A 16,010-nucleotide genomic window follows, 5' to 3' on the forward strand; every position below is an offset into this window, starting at 1 on the left:
TGACAGATGACAATATGCCAATTAGCACAAATGGTAAGTTCCGACAGTGCCTACAAGTGTGCCTACTGGCCGCTAAATGGCAATACCGGTTTCATATATATATATACACCTGGTAAGTTTCGGAAACTTTCGCGTATGTTTTCTCTGAGCCTAAATGTCCCGTAAAACTTGACGTCTCAAGCTTTGGGGTACGAATAATTTCCAAGGATTTGAATCTGGTAGTAAAGTTTTTTGGTAATTCTTCTGGTATTTGAGTGGCTCAGTTCTGTGAAAACCGAGTTGTGAATCTCTAATTCACCATTTTTCATATTCTTCGGGTCTTTTTATAACTTTTTTAATTTGGATAGAGTACCAGTCCTCTTTTTTTTCTTTATCGTCCTCTTTTCGGTTTTTTACACTGCAGGTTAACACAAAGGCAATATTTTTGCTGACTCTACTGATCTCGAAAGAGAATCAGGAACAAAATTTTAGCACCCTTTTCGATATATGACTTCATAGTCATACTCGAGTAGTTCTAATGCCCATCTGGCTAATCGACTAGTGGGGTTTATAGGTTATGGAGCCACTTTAACGCTAGGCGTACCGTGATTACTTTAAAACGATTACTTCTAAATATGATTTAATTTTTCTTATGGCCCAAACTACCGTTGTTTGCGTAAGTACGCCTCCGAATCCTGTATTACTTACGTATGTTTCAAGTTGGAAGGGTGGAGTAAAATTTGGTGCTGAGGTCAGTAGGTGTTTGGTTTTGTGGAAGGCTTCATCTTGTTCTAATCCTCAATCCCATGGTTTATATTTTTTAAGTAATAAGTTCAGTCGAATTCGTGTTTGTCCGGACTGGTAGTTAACTTTGCATAATTTATTTCATCTAATACGATATTCAAATACTTTAAATGTCCATACAATTTTTCAGTTAATATAACAATGTTACCTAAATAACCAAAAACGTTTGGCTTTAAGTCTGGAGTAATAATTTTATCCATTAGTTTCTGTAAATTGGCTGGAGCATTGGTTGAACCAAATGGCTTCCTTTTAAATTGATAGGTGCCGTTTCCAGTTACCACTATTTCTGGCATAAAGTCTAAATAGAATCTGTAATCTTTCCATGGTTTTTTAATCATAACTATGGGGTCCGACGAATCAGAATGGTTTCTAGAATTGATTCAAGAATTGGTTCTATGTTTTGTTAAATGAGTTTCTCTATGTTTCTTTCCCGAACAAATTTTAATTTTATTTTCATCTATGCTTCCCAAATTATCTGTAATGTTATTTTATCTAATAGCCGTACTTTAAAATTAACCCACTGATTTTTATTTTCAATTTTTAATATCTCATTGCCTTTTAGATATTCCCTTTTTAACTTTTTTTGATTAGTAACTTTTTTATTTTTCCAAAGATTACTATCTTGATACTTATATGTTTCCTCGTATTTGATATTGGATAAAAAAATTCTGACTTATTTTCTTTATTTTTCCTCTTAATTCTCGGTTTACTTAGATTAAATGAGTCATGTGTGCTTGAGTCGTAGCTAGTGTCGTGGGTGGATGCTGCCTAGAGGTTGAAATTTGTTGCTCGTGGGAATGCTGATTAAGCTAGGGATACCCTTCGTAGAATTTGTTGCAGGAATTTGGGCGTTTTGTGTGGTTGGGGATTCGTTAAGTTTGTTTGGTACTAATGGAATTTCGCTACTTTTAACGCTGGACTACATTTAATCATTTTTGTAGTACTTTTAAGGTTAATAGTACCACCTAATTTTGGTTTCTTATCTTTATTACTATTTTCTTCTTTTTCCATTAATGATTTAACCCTTATATTTGCTCTTTTAAATTCCTTATTCTTTTTTACTGTAATGTCAGGTTTAGTTTCGATTCTAACCTAAGTTATAGGGATGGGTATCGCGTTTGGATAAGCTTCCATAGGATAGCTGGCGGAGGGACTCCCTATTAGCCACCAAGTTTTTGACTCATAGTTTAGGTTCATCCATAAAGCTTTTAGCATATCTGTACCTAGGATGTCTATAGATTTTAGCTTTAGGACCAACCTGAACATTAAGTGCATTGTTTGCTTACCGACTATAATTGGGATTACCAGCTGTCAAATTATATCGACCTTTTCGTCCTTCTCGACCATTAATTTTCATGAGACGGGTATAAAAATTGAATACTTGGAATTCTTTATTTTTTCAGCAAATTTCTTATCAGCATATATGGGCATTCTCTTTTAAAATTGCTTGCTATACCACAATGATAACAGTTTAAATTTTTTGTGTCCTCAATCGTGGAATTTGTTCGTTATTATTATTTCCTAAATTATTTCCCGCTTTTTCTGTAGGGAATTCGACCATTGGGCTACTTTGACTTTAATTCGAGCCTAATGTTTAGTAAAAAGTTTTCAAATTTCTGTTAAATACGAGTGGATGTCTAAAATTCTTTTTTATTATACATTTTTATTTTGTCTAATTTCTTCTGAAAATCTTTCGGCAAAACAAGCGTTTTTAAAATCTTCGTAGAAATCTGATAATGTTCTCCGGAAATTTTTATTATTTCGCGCCAATATTTTGCATCTTTAATTAGTAATGGGTCTAAATTTGTTTGATTATTTGGGCGGATTCGTACATTTTTCCTTAAATCAAATTAAACTGACTGTGTTATGAGATTCATTTTTATTTTTTCTGTAAGTTGTCCAGAGGTGTGCAGAGGAGAAGCCATTATACAGGGGTATTTTCATATTTCGTACCTTTTAAGTTGCATTCTGATCGGCCATTCGGTCAAGTCTGCACATCTTCGGATCAAGTTTATCATAGTTTCCATGGTTGCGTTCGAAACTTCAAATGGATACAAGTGTCAAAACAATATAGGTTATGTTACATAGTAATTACAAATAATACAGGTATTTAATTAATAATGAAATGAGACATGTGAACTGAGAAGTAAACGTCAATTTTTTTCTGTGCCAATAACATTATGGAATGTCTGCTGAGTGACAAATACTATAAAATACTAATTATATTCTACGCTTCCAGTGGGCGAAGAGTGAATTATGTTTACCGCTCATTTACGGCATAAAAACAGGTATGTTATGAATAGACTGGATATTTTTTAAATAAATGAATGAAATATTACACGCGTAAACTTTAAATTGACATTACCTACATTTACTTACAATGATTAGGGCAAAAAGGTGAATCTGAACATAATCTCGAAATAATGACAGATCGGCTCGGCATGTTTATTATACTTTCGATTTATTATTCTTTACCAAAGAAATGTTTGATCGATCCTAGGAGAAATACACATCAAGAAATGCAGATAGAATTGGTGCATTTTAATCAACATTGTTGAAAAATCGTTATCTCTGGAGCTTATCCGAAGACTGGGGATTGATCAGCCTAAAATTAATTATCTGAGTCATTTGAATGGTATAGGCGTATCAAAAAGATATCTCGAAGCAATTTAACTTGCCCGAATTTTAATTGATACAATTTTTAAGGATTTTTTCTATTTTAAAAAATGTTTTCTCTGGACCTCATTTCAAAATTTGGTTTGATCAACCAATAAAATAAATTAAACACTTTTTGGTGGTAGGATTGTACCAGTAATAAATCTAGAAGAGAAATTTTAGGCCGATATTTACATTCCAATTTTTTTTATTATACTATTTTCGAAATTGCTATATCTGGATCTGATTTCCAAATTGTAATTTGATCACCACCTAAACACAATTTTAAGTAATTTTGAGGATATCGGTGTATAAAAAAAAACTCGAAGCAATTTGTCTAGCCCGGATTATAATTGATGAAGTTTTTAGGGACTTTTATTTTCGAAAATGTTTTCTCTGGACCTAATTTCAAAATTTGGTTTGATCAACCAATAAAATAAATTGAACACTTGTGGGTGATAGGATTGTACCAGTAATAAATCTAGAAGAGAAATTTTAGGCCGATATTTACATTCCAATTTTTTTTATCATACTATTTTAGAAATTGCTATATCTGGATCTGATTTCCAAATTGGCATTTGATCAGCACCTAAACTCAATTTTAAGTAATTTTGAGGATATCGGTGTATAAAAAAAAACTCGAAGCAATTTGTCTAGCCCGGATTATAATTGATGAAGTTTTTAGGGACTTTTATTTTCGAAAATGTTTTCTCTGGACCTCATCTCAAATTTGGTTTTATCAATCAATAAAATAAATTAAACACTTTTTGGTGATAGGATTGTACCAGTAATAAATCTAGAAGAGAAATTTTAGGCCGATATTTACATTCCAATTTTTTTTATCATACTATTTTAGAAATTGCTATATCTGAATCTGATTTCTAAATTGGCATTTGATCAGCACCTAAACTCAATTTGAAGTAATTTTGAGGGTATCGGTGTATAAAAACAATCTCGAAGCAATTTGACTAGCCCAAATTTTAATTAATAAAGTTTTTAGTAATTTCATTATTTTAGAAAATGTTTTCTCTGGACGTCATCCCAAAATTTGGTTTGATCGACCACTAAAATAAATTAAAGACTCGTTGGTGATAGGATTGTATCAGTAATAAATCTAGAAGTGAAATTTTAGGGAGGAATTTTCATTCCAATTTTGTTTTTAAATTATTCCATTCTCAAAATTGCTATATCTGGATCTGATTTCCACTGATTGCCACTCAGAAGACATTCCATAATGTTATTGTCACAGAAAAAATTGACGTTTACTTCTCAGGTCACATGTCTTATTAATTAATAATTTCATAATTAATTAAACACTTTTATTATTTGTAATTACTATGCAACATAACCTATATTGTTTTGACACTTGTATCCATTTGAAGTTTCGAACGCAACCATGGAAACTATGATAAACTTGATCCGAAGATGCACGGACTTGACCGAATGGCCGATCCGAATGCAACTTTAAAGGTACGAAATATGAAAATACCCGTGTATAATGGCTTCTCCCCTGCTATTGTGCAATTCGGGTAGCATTCGATTCGCCATGTATGTAAGCCCCAGCGTGTCCACCCTGTATATGAATTCGTTATATTCTGCGCTTTCTAGAAGTTCTTCTGTTTATAAAGTAAACCGTGTATTGTTTTCCAAAAAGGAGTCACAATCGAAAGTTTCGTTATTGGTTTGGGGGCGCTTTTCCGACATATTTTGTATTTTATCGGTGAACGGTTTCGCTTGTTCCTTTTCTTAAGTTACTTCTTCCTATAGACGTGCGAAATGTGGGTAAATTGTCATGATCCCAAAAAATGTAATGCCTATGGGTTCAAAGGTTCTGTTTGAAATTTGGGCGGTGTACTAAGGTGGGGGTTGATTATATATCATTTGAGTTGAGTCAGTATATGTTCCTTGAGTCAGTCTGTCTTTTTCTGACCTATTGTTATTCATTGGATTTTCTATAATTTTTAACGAAACCTTTACCGCGACCCACCGATCTATTGATTATTTTTGAGATGGTACCGATATTTTGGGATATGATCGACACCTGAGTTAGAATTATTGGTTTCATCGTGACGTTATTCGTATTAACGTTTTGGGTTGGAAGTACAACAGCACCTTCCAACTCCAGACTAAAGTAAAGTGATCGCTATTATTTTGTTTGTTTTGTTACTCGTTGTGCCTTATAATTTACCTCACCTAACCTTTATTTCATTTTAATTTCGTTTGGATTTGTAAAAATGTGACACCCTATGCTAAATTCCTATAAGGGGTTTCCACATTTTATTTTGATTTCGATGAGAACATTTGAATTTACTTCAAAGTATTCTAATTCAGATTTTAATTAGATTTTCCTGCATCTACTAGCAAACCCAGGCCAATAGGTCGGATCTACTTAGTTTTGACCCAAAACTGTCAAAACCCTTCACCTTATTTTTTCCGCTGAGACCCTTATTTCTATTCGAAACTTCACGCTAAAATTTATTTTATGAAATAAAATAATAAATGTTTAGTTTTCGTTACTTTAATATTGGTAAATAAAGTACCCAATGCAATTGTAATTTTTTATACTCACAATTTAAATTCCATAAAAATAGTTTTGTTTATAAATCATTTAAAATTTAATTTTCAAATTAAATTAAAAAGTAGCCAGAAATTCATGTGTTCTTGAGTTTCTATTACCTAATATTAAAAACATAATCAATTGTAAAGTCCATAAAAACAAATTTGTTATCTTCGAATCCTTAGTCTGAAATAATTTTATTTACAGATTGTCGATTTGAAAAAACTCTTAAATTTTGAACGCCTTGAATTTATTTTAGGCCACTTATTTGTATTCTTATTAGTATTTTTTAAAATTATTTAGTTTCATTCATGTCGGAAACATTTATTTGTTAACAATTATTGGCAATTGCTCAGTTCAAAAACTTAAATCAAGTACTTTGTATTTCAAGTTCTGTCAAGTTATATCAGAAAAAAGGGTTCTCCGAGCCCTTCGAACTGAGATTTTTTTCAAAGGGTTCGTAAATTTCCTCTCAGTTTCCCGTCGAAAAAATGGGTAGATCTTGAAAAAGGCCGAGCGATTCTGGGTCAGATCAGCAGCTTATCAAAAAATTTCATATCATACATTAAATCGCAACCTTTAATTTGACAATGACCTTAAAGGCCATTTTAAGGTCAACTTAAAAAAAAGGAAAATTACCTTTTTGACATCGGTAACCGGTAGAGCGAGAAATTTCATGTTCAAATATGTATTAAGGTCATAGGTTCAATTTGACGTCGAAGGTCACTCTAAGGTTAATAAAACTAAAATAATGTCAGAACACCTCTAACATTAGCAGCTTTTCAAAAAATTTCATATCATGGGAGGTTCTTTTTTTCAACAAGGCACATTCAATCGTGACCCTTTATTTTACGATGACCATAAAGGTCATTTCAATGTTAACTTAAAAAAAATGAAAAACCCCTGTTTGACATCGGAAATCGATAGAGCGTGAAATTTTATGTTTAAATGTGTATTAATGTCAGGTTCAATTTGATCTAGAAGTCATGGTCATTCTTTAATTCATTAATTATTAATTTAATTTATTAATTAAATCAAGGTCATTAAAACTTAAACAAGGTCAGAAAACTTCTTAGATCAGCAGCTTATTAAAAAATTTCATGTCAAGGAAAGTTATTTTTTTTGAGAAGGCACATTCAATCGTGACCTTTAATTGGAAGATGACCTTACAAGACATTTCAAGGTTGACTTTAAAAGTGAGCTACTAATTTACTTTGGTGAAATATAATATAGTATAATTGTATAATTGTTACCAACTCCGATCTTCTCTAAATACTTTATCAAATTATACAAATTTTCATCAAGTGAGTAGCAGGCAGCTACTCTTAAACTCTTTAACAATTTCTTTCCCTCCCCATTCACCACCTTGTCTTTGGATTTTCTTACTCTCTTCCCCATTCCCTTTCTCCTCTATCTCCGATTTTAGCATTGAAATCCCCACCTATTATAAGGGCAATGTCTTCCTTATTATCTTGCATCATTTCTTTTATCTCCTCTTCTTTCTCCTCTTCTTCGACTTCTCTCCTCTTATCTTTACCTCTTCTACCAGTGATCCTTCTTTTTGTTCTTTCCTCTCTTTCTTATTCATCTCCGTTATACATTCGTTCCTCACTCCCATTGCTTTGCCTTTTTTATTCTTCCTCTATGCATTTTTAACTTGCTATTTGTAACATTTTGCTAACCTTCCCCTTACACTTTCCCATCCCTTTTCATCTAGCCACGTCCCCATCATTACTACTACATCCCACCGTGTTAAATTTCTCATAAACTCCGTATCCTTTCTCTCCAATCCTGCTATATTCCAGTAACATATCCTCCATTCTTCCCTACATTCGTTTCTTCTCTCCTTTTGCTTCTTATTATTGAATATGTTTCTATCTTCAGTTTCATTAAAACAATTTGTTCTTCTCTTCGCATTTACTTTCCTACATTTCGCAGTTCCTCGATCTCTACTTTAGCATCTATCCTTTTTAGCACATTTTCTACTGCTTCCTCCAACTCACTCCCTTCTAATGTTAGGCCTTTTATCACTGTTTCTTTTTCTTTCATCTCTTTCTTTTGTAATCTTCTTTCTATTTCTCTTATCCTTTCTCTTTCATTACTTACACTCTCCCCTACTCCAACCTCCCGTTTTTATTTTTCAATATTCACTATCCTTTTTTCCGAGCTGTCTACATTTTTATTATGCTCATGCTGTTTTTCTAATTTCTGTTCTAAAGGCTTCATCGTTTTTTCTAAACTTTTCCTAACCTCTTCCCATTTTCGCATCTCTGTTCCTAGTTCCGAAATTTCTTTCCTAATTTCCTGTTTTATTTCCTCTCCACCTTCTTCCTGCCTTTTTTCGTTCATCTGTATTACTTCTATTATCATTTCACGCATTTGCTCTAACTTTTCAACATCTATTATCCCTCTATGTTCAATGTTGCCCCCGTCTTTCCTAACGTCCTTCTCCTCTATTTCGATCTTTTCCCGGTCGTGTCCTGATCATTTTCGGTGTTTTTAAGATGAATCCTATTTCTTTCTATTTTTTCGCTACTTCCTCTTCCTGCCCTATCCCTCTTCTTATTTATAAATGGTTCGATTGAGCCAAAACTATCCACCCTTAATCTCTCCCTCTCTACCGTTTTCTTATATTGATCCCTTTTCGTGCCACTTTTCTGCTTGCAGAATACTTCCTCGCCTGAATCCATCAAAAACATAACCTGCGTACTGTGTAGCTACTGTCACTCCAGCGCTACCCCACCTTGCTACCGTAATTTCTTCCGTACTTCCCTCTTGGGCTAATCTCTCTCTAACCTTCCTTGTAGCCTCTACTCGTCTGCTTTCTCGTATAAGGCAACATTTGAACTAGATGGAACATAAAATAGGTATTATTGTAGACATTAGATAGATGAAAACTCTAAGTGGGCACGAGAAGACAAGTCACAATATCCACAGGAACTAAACTTTTATGCTAGGATGCTCAATAACATAATAATAGGACGTTTTTCATTCATGGTAATTTGACTGTCAAGATTTTCTTTCATGCGGGACATCATATCTTAACAAAAATCAACGTGACGTTTAAAATCATCCTTGTTTAACGTATGAATAAGCTTAAATTTGTAGGGATGAAACTTAGCTCTCTGGGTAGTAGTAATTGAGTGGTGCTAATTGTAGTGCATTTGCAGTGGAATTTGAGGCGAGCTGCTGTGAAGAGTATGTGCGAGGGCTTTATAAGTGAGGGATTGCATATTGGAAATAATTAAAGGGAAAAGTTGTGCAGTATTTTGGGAGATTGAGACTGTATTGTGAGGGTGAGTGGTTGGATTGTTTAGCGTGAGGAACAGGATGGGGAGACAAGTGCAGCCGAGTAGAGCCTACAGGGAAGGTTAGAGAGAGATTAGCACAGGTGGGAAGCACGGAAGAAATTACGATAGCAAGGTGAAGTGGCGCTGAAGTGACAGTAGCTACACAGTACGTAGGTTATTTTTTTGATGGATTCAGGCGAGGAAGTATTCTGCAAGCAGAAAAGTGACAAGAAAAGGGGTCAATATAAGAAAACGGTAGAGAGGGAGATATTAAGGGCGGACGGTTTTGGCTCAATCGAACTATTTATAAATAGTAAGAGGGATAGGGCAGGAAGAGGAAATAGCGAAAAAAAGGAAAGAAATAGGATTCATCCTAAAAATAGCGAAAATGATCAGGACACGACCGAGAAAAGATCAAAATAGAGAGGAGAAGAACGATAGGAAAGACTAGGACAAAATTGAACATAGAGGGGTAGTAGATGTTGAAAAGTTAAAGTTAGAGCAAATGTGTTAAATGATGAGAGAGGTAATAAAGATGAACGAAAAAAGGCAGGAAACTAGGATAGTGAATATCGAAAAATCGAAACGGGAGGTTAGAGTAGGTGAGAGTGTGAGTGATGAAAGAGAAAGAATAAGGGAAATAGAAAGAAGATTAGAAAATAAATAAATTTATGAAAGAAAAAAAACCATAGTGATGAATGGCAATATAAGTTAAGGAAAATAGTGGAAGAAGAAAGAAGTCAGGGAAAAAGAACGTGGGTTAAGTATGACAGAATACAGCTAGATGAAATATGGCGGGATTGGGATGAAGAAAAGGAAGAGATAGTGAGAAATGAGGTGCCGGGAAACTAGGAGAGAAAGGAACGGGATATAAGAACATATGAAATAGTAAGAAGCAAAAGGAGACGAGAAACGAATGTAGGGAAGAATGAAGGGTATGTTACTGGAATATAGCACGTTTGGAGAGAAAGGATAGATTAAGTTTAAGGTTACCAAAAGGTTAAAAATAGCAAGTTAAAAATGCAAAGAGGAAGAATGAAAAGGGCATAGCAATGGGTGTAATGGTAATGGAATTGAGGAACGAATTTATAACAGAAAAGTATAAGAAAGAGAGGAAAGAACAAAAAGAAGGATTAATGGTAGAAGAGGTAAAGATGGGAAGAGAGAAGTGGAAGATAGTGGGGGCTTATGTGAACGGTGATATGCAGAAGAAAGTAGAGGAGTTGAAGGAAATGATGAGCAATGAGAAATAGGAGAGCAAGTAGGAGATAGTTTCTGGTTAGTGAGAGGGGTTAGGCAAGCTTGTTTTCTGAGCCCACTTTTATTTAATATATTGATCTGAGACCGAAAAGAAGAAATGAAGAGGAAGGGATGGGGAGGAGTTAGGATGGAGCGGAAAAGACATATACGCTGGCATATATGAACGATATAATGTTGATGGTAGACAATGAAAAAGGGATGGCGGGCCTAATTACTGGATTGGAGAAATACTTGGATGGAAAAAAGTTGAATTTAAATGTAGAAAAGACAAAGATAATGAGGTTTAGAAAATGACGGAGAAGAAAGAAAGAATGAACTGGAAGATGGAAGGGAGTTAAGTTAGAAGAAGTAAAATATATATGGGAAATAGGAAAAAGAAGATTAACGAAAAGTTAGAGGAGAATGTGGTTATTTGATAAGATGGTATGAACGGTATTAGGTTATGAAGCAGAGATATTGTAATGGAAAGAAAGGACAGAGATGGAGAGTATACAAGAAAGATTTATAAAGTGGTCGCTAGGGGTAAACTGGAGGACGCCGGGATATATGGTGAGAGAAAAAGCGCAAAGGGTTCAAAGGTTTGAAGGAGATAGAAGAAAGGAGAGGGAGAGCGGTCCATCTTACAAGATGGGAAGAAGAAAGGAGAGAGAGCTTTTTTTTGTGAAAGAGATTTAGGAGATGGCAATGAAGTATGCTGTGAAGAAATCGAGGCAAGGGACAGGGAAACGCAATTAATGGAAAGATGAGAAATGATTGAGGAATCAAAATATAGTAAATGGTATAAGATGATAAAAAAGGAAGGTGTACCACAATATTTAGAGAAGGGGTGGGGTGAGAGAAGATGGAACAGAATAGCAAGATTTAGATTGAAAAAAAGAAAAGGGGGTGTATTGGGTAGAGGAAGAGAACAGAAAGTGCAGAAAATGCGAATGGGAGGAGGAAACATGGGAGCATGTTTGGGAAGGATAAAGGAGAGGAATGAAATATAAGGGAAGCTAACAAGAGAATGTGGTAAAGATGTTAGGAGAAGATGTATTGGAGGAAGAGTTGATGAAGGGGTAGGGGGCTAGAGGGTCGAATAAGAGAATGAAAGTAGAAGAATGGTAAAATGGGAATGACATAGAAGAGAAGTGAAAGTAAAGAAAAAAGGAAACGTAAGTCGTCTAGATTTGAAGTGTAAAAATTTGTAAGCAGTTATTATTGTGTACTAGTATAAGTAGATTAAGATGCGCTCGCTCTCACTCGCTCGCTTTTCCGCCAGTAAAATTGCGCTAGATTAATGGAAGTATCATCGAACCGTTGAACAGTTCCTACAACTGTCAATTTTGAAATGTGATTCAAGCCAACCCTAAATATGTGATTAAAAAAAATGGTAAGTTCACATACGTTGCATTTTGAAAAGTAACACAAAAATAGTAGCACAATTTTAGACAAATTTATGCTGCAAACTTATGGGTTATCACTGATTGAAAAATTTAATTTATGTACATTTTGATTTTCATATTAGTAAAAAACTGTATTCGTGAAAGAAAAATCACTAAATTAGCATTAAATAGGCAAATATATATCAATGAGTATTTTTGTGTAAGAAACAGATACAATATGTAGACAAAAAATCTCTAAACTACAGAACACGTGAATGCCTGTTTTAAAATAATTTTTAAATACAATATTTTCTGAACATTTCTTGTTCTCTAGGTACCTATACCTATCATTCGACAAAGTTTAAGTTGATCTATTTTCTATTACTAAACATGAGAGTTAATAGGACTCACGATAATCAAGTACCACGAAACATGGGTGGCAAGGGGACTAACGATAATTAGGCACCACAATGGGAACAAAGCTTACTACGTCCACGTCGTTGTTCCTGGGTTAAGCTGAAAGTATATATAATTTTGATCAAACAGGACCTTAAGATCAGAATCAAAGTCACTACTAAATGTGCTGTGTTGAAACAAGTAACTTCCAATTGTATGCAATTGTATGCAAAGATATACATAATTAAAGCCAAGAACAGACAAAACATTCATATTAATTATTGGAATAATGCGAAAACTACAGTACTCCTAGTGTAGTGATTTATCTAATCGGCGCGTGAAACCTCTGCGCCTCAAGCCGACTGTACGGCAATAATTCTTCCCATCCTATTTTCATGTAAAGGTGCTTTTGAAGAAAAAAAGTCAAGCTTTCTTTCAAAATTATTTTCAGAAAAATAAAAAGGGCGGGATTGGAAGAAAGCACCAAAAATACTTTTAAAATTGAAAACTCAAGGTCCAGTTAATTTAAAACAAATAAAACGGTTGTTTTGGTTGCAATTAAAAAAAAAAATGTTCACAACCCTAATGTAAAAATTAAATCGGATAATTATAGTAGAAATTATGTACAACTTTTGCCTTGTATTATAATCATACAAAACATTTTCGGCCTTAAACTACTGAGAAATAACCGAAAATGCCTTATTTTGATGTTTACCGTCGTTACGCAAACTGAAGAATATATATTTTTTTCATTTAAGAAAGTAATTTTGTCACCTATTAGCAACATTTTATCCCTATTCTAAAGGCAAAGAAAATTTTTTTTATCGATACGTCCTGATAAACAGAATTATTCCTAACCTCGAGTATAAGTTATTAAGACAAACTACAATAGATGTTATAATTTAACAGTTTTTCGACGTTTTGAACGTTGTGAAAGGTATTGTTGATCTCTTGAGCGGAGTGGTTACTTAGGGAAACAATTCTATATTAGATTTATGACAAAATAAATAGCCGCTTTTCCTAAAAAAAGTAATTTCTTATCAAAATCCTTTTGTAGGATTTTTTCTAGGGCTAGAAAATATGATCAATTACACAAAGGTCCACAAAGGTCATTAATATTTAATATTCATTCTGTTTTAGTATCGACAAGCAGTAAAGTCACCTCCACTTGCACTTCAACAAAAACAACGCTCCTTTCTAACATTTGGATTCGGAGCTGGTCCAACTAGAAGAGAGTCACATGTCAATGTGAATGTAACACCGACTAGTCATGATTTAACATCTGACACTCCAGAAATTCGAAAATATAAAAAAAGATTTAACAGCGAAATTCTATGTGCTGCACTGTGGGGTTAGTAATTTATTTGAGTGTATGGCCAATTTTCAAATATATTTAAATTTTATTTTCCGAAATGCAGATGAATTAAAGTTCTGAGTAATGTGATAACGTAATAACGATTGCAGCCGCCGCTCGTCCGAGTGATTTTCGTCTTGCGCACGCCACTCCAGTTTTTGTGACATTCGCAAAGCAGTGAACATTTTTGCAATTTGTTAAGCTCATAGAGCAGATTTTCAGGGTTTATCTTGCGTTACTCTCAATTTTTTTACCATGATTTTTCGACATTTGGTCAGGAGTTGACACTGAATCTTGAAAATTGGAAAATATATCAATTAGGCCAGTCTTTCTCACTCACAAAGCATTTAATTATCAAAAATACTTTAAATAGGGCTTATTTGATGCAAAATTTAATAAGTTTTCTAACTCTTCATGATAAATGATTTTATCTTATTTTGTTCCTGAAATATCTTGCTGCAAGTAAGGACATGTTCTTTTTTTATTTGCTAGGATAAGAACGTAGAGCGCTATATGTGCGGAACATCTTTTAAAAGGCCAATTATTTTCTAGGAACGTCGAATAAACTTCGAGGAGCATACAAATGTAAATTTATTTAAAAATTGCTTATATATGGCATCCGACAAATGAAAAAAATACGTTTTGCAAATTTTACGTCGTTGGAAGTGAACTGAATAATTTTCAACGACTCACTTAGTGATGTTACAATGAAATTTAAACAGGCCCACATTCTTGTGATTGTAGTTGTTTTAATGTAGTTTTTGCTAATGTGGGGCAGACCATAAATCTCGTGACGCGTTTTTCTTTTGGTTATATCGTTTTATTGTTTTCTCCTTCAGGAAAATACCTTTTTTAAAAATGCTTTTGTTATTTCTCATAACGCAATTTTAACCCGAGGGAGCGAGAAAGGATATGAGAAAGACAAGCGCAATTTCCACTTGAATGGAACAAAGTTCCTAATCTTAGCTTTAAGATTTTAATCGAGGTTTTTGATGTGGAAACTTAATTAAGAATTTATTTTAAAAAATATATAAAATACGTTTTCGGGGAAAATTTCAGATTCATCTAGTTGGAATAAATTCCATATTGTCTCATACAAGTCAGCAAATAATACCATATTAAATGAAGGCATCGACATATTTGTACTATATACTATTTGTACTGTAATACTTTCCACTAAAACAACTTATATATTTTTTAGGTGTAAACTTACTGATTGGTACAGAAAACGGACTTATGTTATTAGATAGAAGTGGTCAAGGAAAAGTTTATCAGTTAATTAGTAGAAGACGTTTTCAGCAAATGGAAGTCTTAGAGGGACAAAACATTTTGGTGACCATTAGTGGAAAGAAGAATAGAGTACGGGTTTATTACTTATCCTGGTTAAAGAGTAAAATTTTGCGAACCGATGGGCATAGCGATGTGAGTATCTATGCTAATATCAGCTTATTACTCAATAACATAAAATTTATTAGAAGTACTATTTATATAATGTATTAATGATATATTTTTACATACAATTAGATCTATGTTTTCGGTCACTATAGGGACTCACCGACAAAGTGACATGAAAAAGCAACACGAAAATGTGCGCGAGTGTGAGACCAAATTTGCATTATCCCGTCACAAGCTATTGGACGCGCTCTGGTGCTCCCTTCTCTTTTTCTTCTTTCTTTATGAGATTGTTGCGAAAGAGAAATTTATATGCACTCCATAGTAATACAATAATAGTTCCCACGTGACGTATCTGTAATTTCTAATTTCACCCAACAGCGTAATCCTACGTGAATGATGGAGGTCCGTCTTTCGGTAGGCCTGTATCTGCAAATAATGTGGGACCCCTACCTACTAAAAGCACCTACGGTGCGGCAGTACTAAGTTTAAATGAAATTTACAGGTAAATAGTGGTTTTTGATTTTTTATGGTGATGTCGCATCTTACAAACATTTTACGATGAAGATCAAAATAATCGGTGGTTTTTTTAAAGTTAATTCTTTGTTTAACTAATAAGAAATAAAGAAATTTTTATATAATTAAATTGAAAATATTTTTTAGGATTCTTATTTCTTTATTTTTTATTCAGTGTGGTTTTCTGTTAATCCACGAAATATTTTAAGGTGAAAATAAAAATAATCGGAAGGATGGTTTTTTAACCCGAGAATGGTATTGTAGGGTGTTTCAGTACGCAAACGAAGAACCTTAGTGCGTTGTTTATGTTCTAATGCCAGAGGAAGTATATTTTAAACCAATATGCCCCAGACACAGCGTCCGCATGGCACCGAAAGCAGTAAGTCAATAAAAAAATTTATTTCTTTAAAACACTTTACTTTTTAACCGAAAAGAATGTGTTA

The 16,010-nt window shown here is 33.7% G+C and overlaps 1 protein-coding gene and 1 long non-coding RNA gene across 4 annotated transcripts in view; both read left to right on the plus strand.

Moving 5' to 3' along the window:
* Positions 1 to 16,010, plus strand: part of LOC117181506 (traf2 and NCK-interacting protein kinase) — a 252,578-nt gene that overhangs the window by 218,761 nt on the left and 17,807 nt on the right. For all 3 annotated transcript variants that reach the window (XM_033374255.1, XM_033374254.1, XM_033374256.1), the window contains exons 14-15: positions 13,446 to 13,656; positions 14,861 to 15,081. In XM_033374255.1, the coding sequence (XP_033230146.1) occupies positions 13,446 to 13,656; positions 14,861 to 15,081 (432 nt within the window). The remainder of the gene's footprint in view (positions 1 to 13,445; positions 13,657 to 14,860; positions 15,082 to 16,010) is intronic.
* The window catches only part of LOC117181508, a 1,188-nt gene continuing 367 nt past the window's right edge, over positions 15,190 to 16,010 (plus strand). The window contains exons 1-2 of the long non-coding RNA XR_004468133.1: positions 15,190 to 15,556; positions 15,832 to 15,946. This is a non-coding gene — a long non-coding RNA (uncharacterized LOC117181508). The remainder of the gene's footprint in view (positions 15,557 to 15,831; positions 15,947 to 16,010) is intronic.

This window comes from Belonocnema kinseyi, chromosome 10 (genome assembly GCF_010883055.1).
Source record: "Belonocnema kinseyi isolate 2016_QV_RU_SX_M_011 chromosome 10, B_treatae_v1, whole genome shotgun sequence".
Lineage (NCBI taxonomy): Eukaryota > Metazoa > Arthropoda > Insecta > Hymenoptera > Cynipidae > Belonocnema > Belonocnema kinseyi.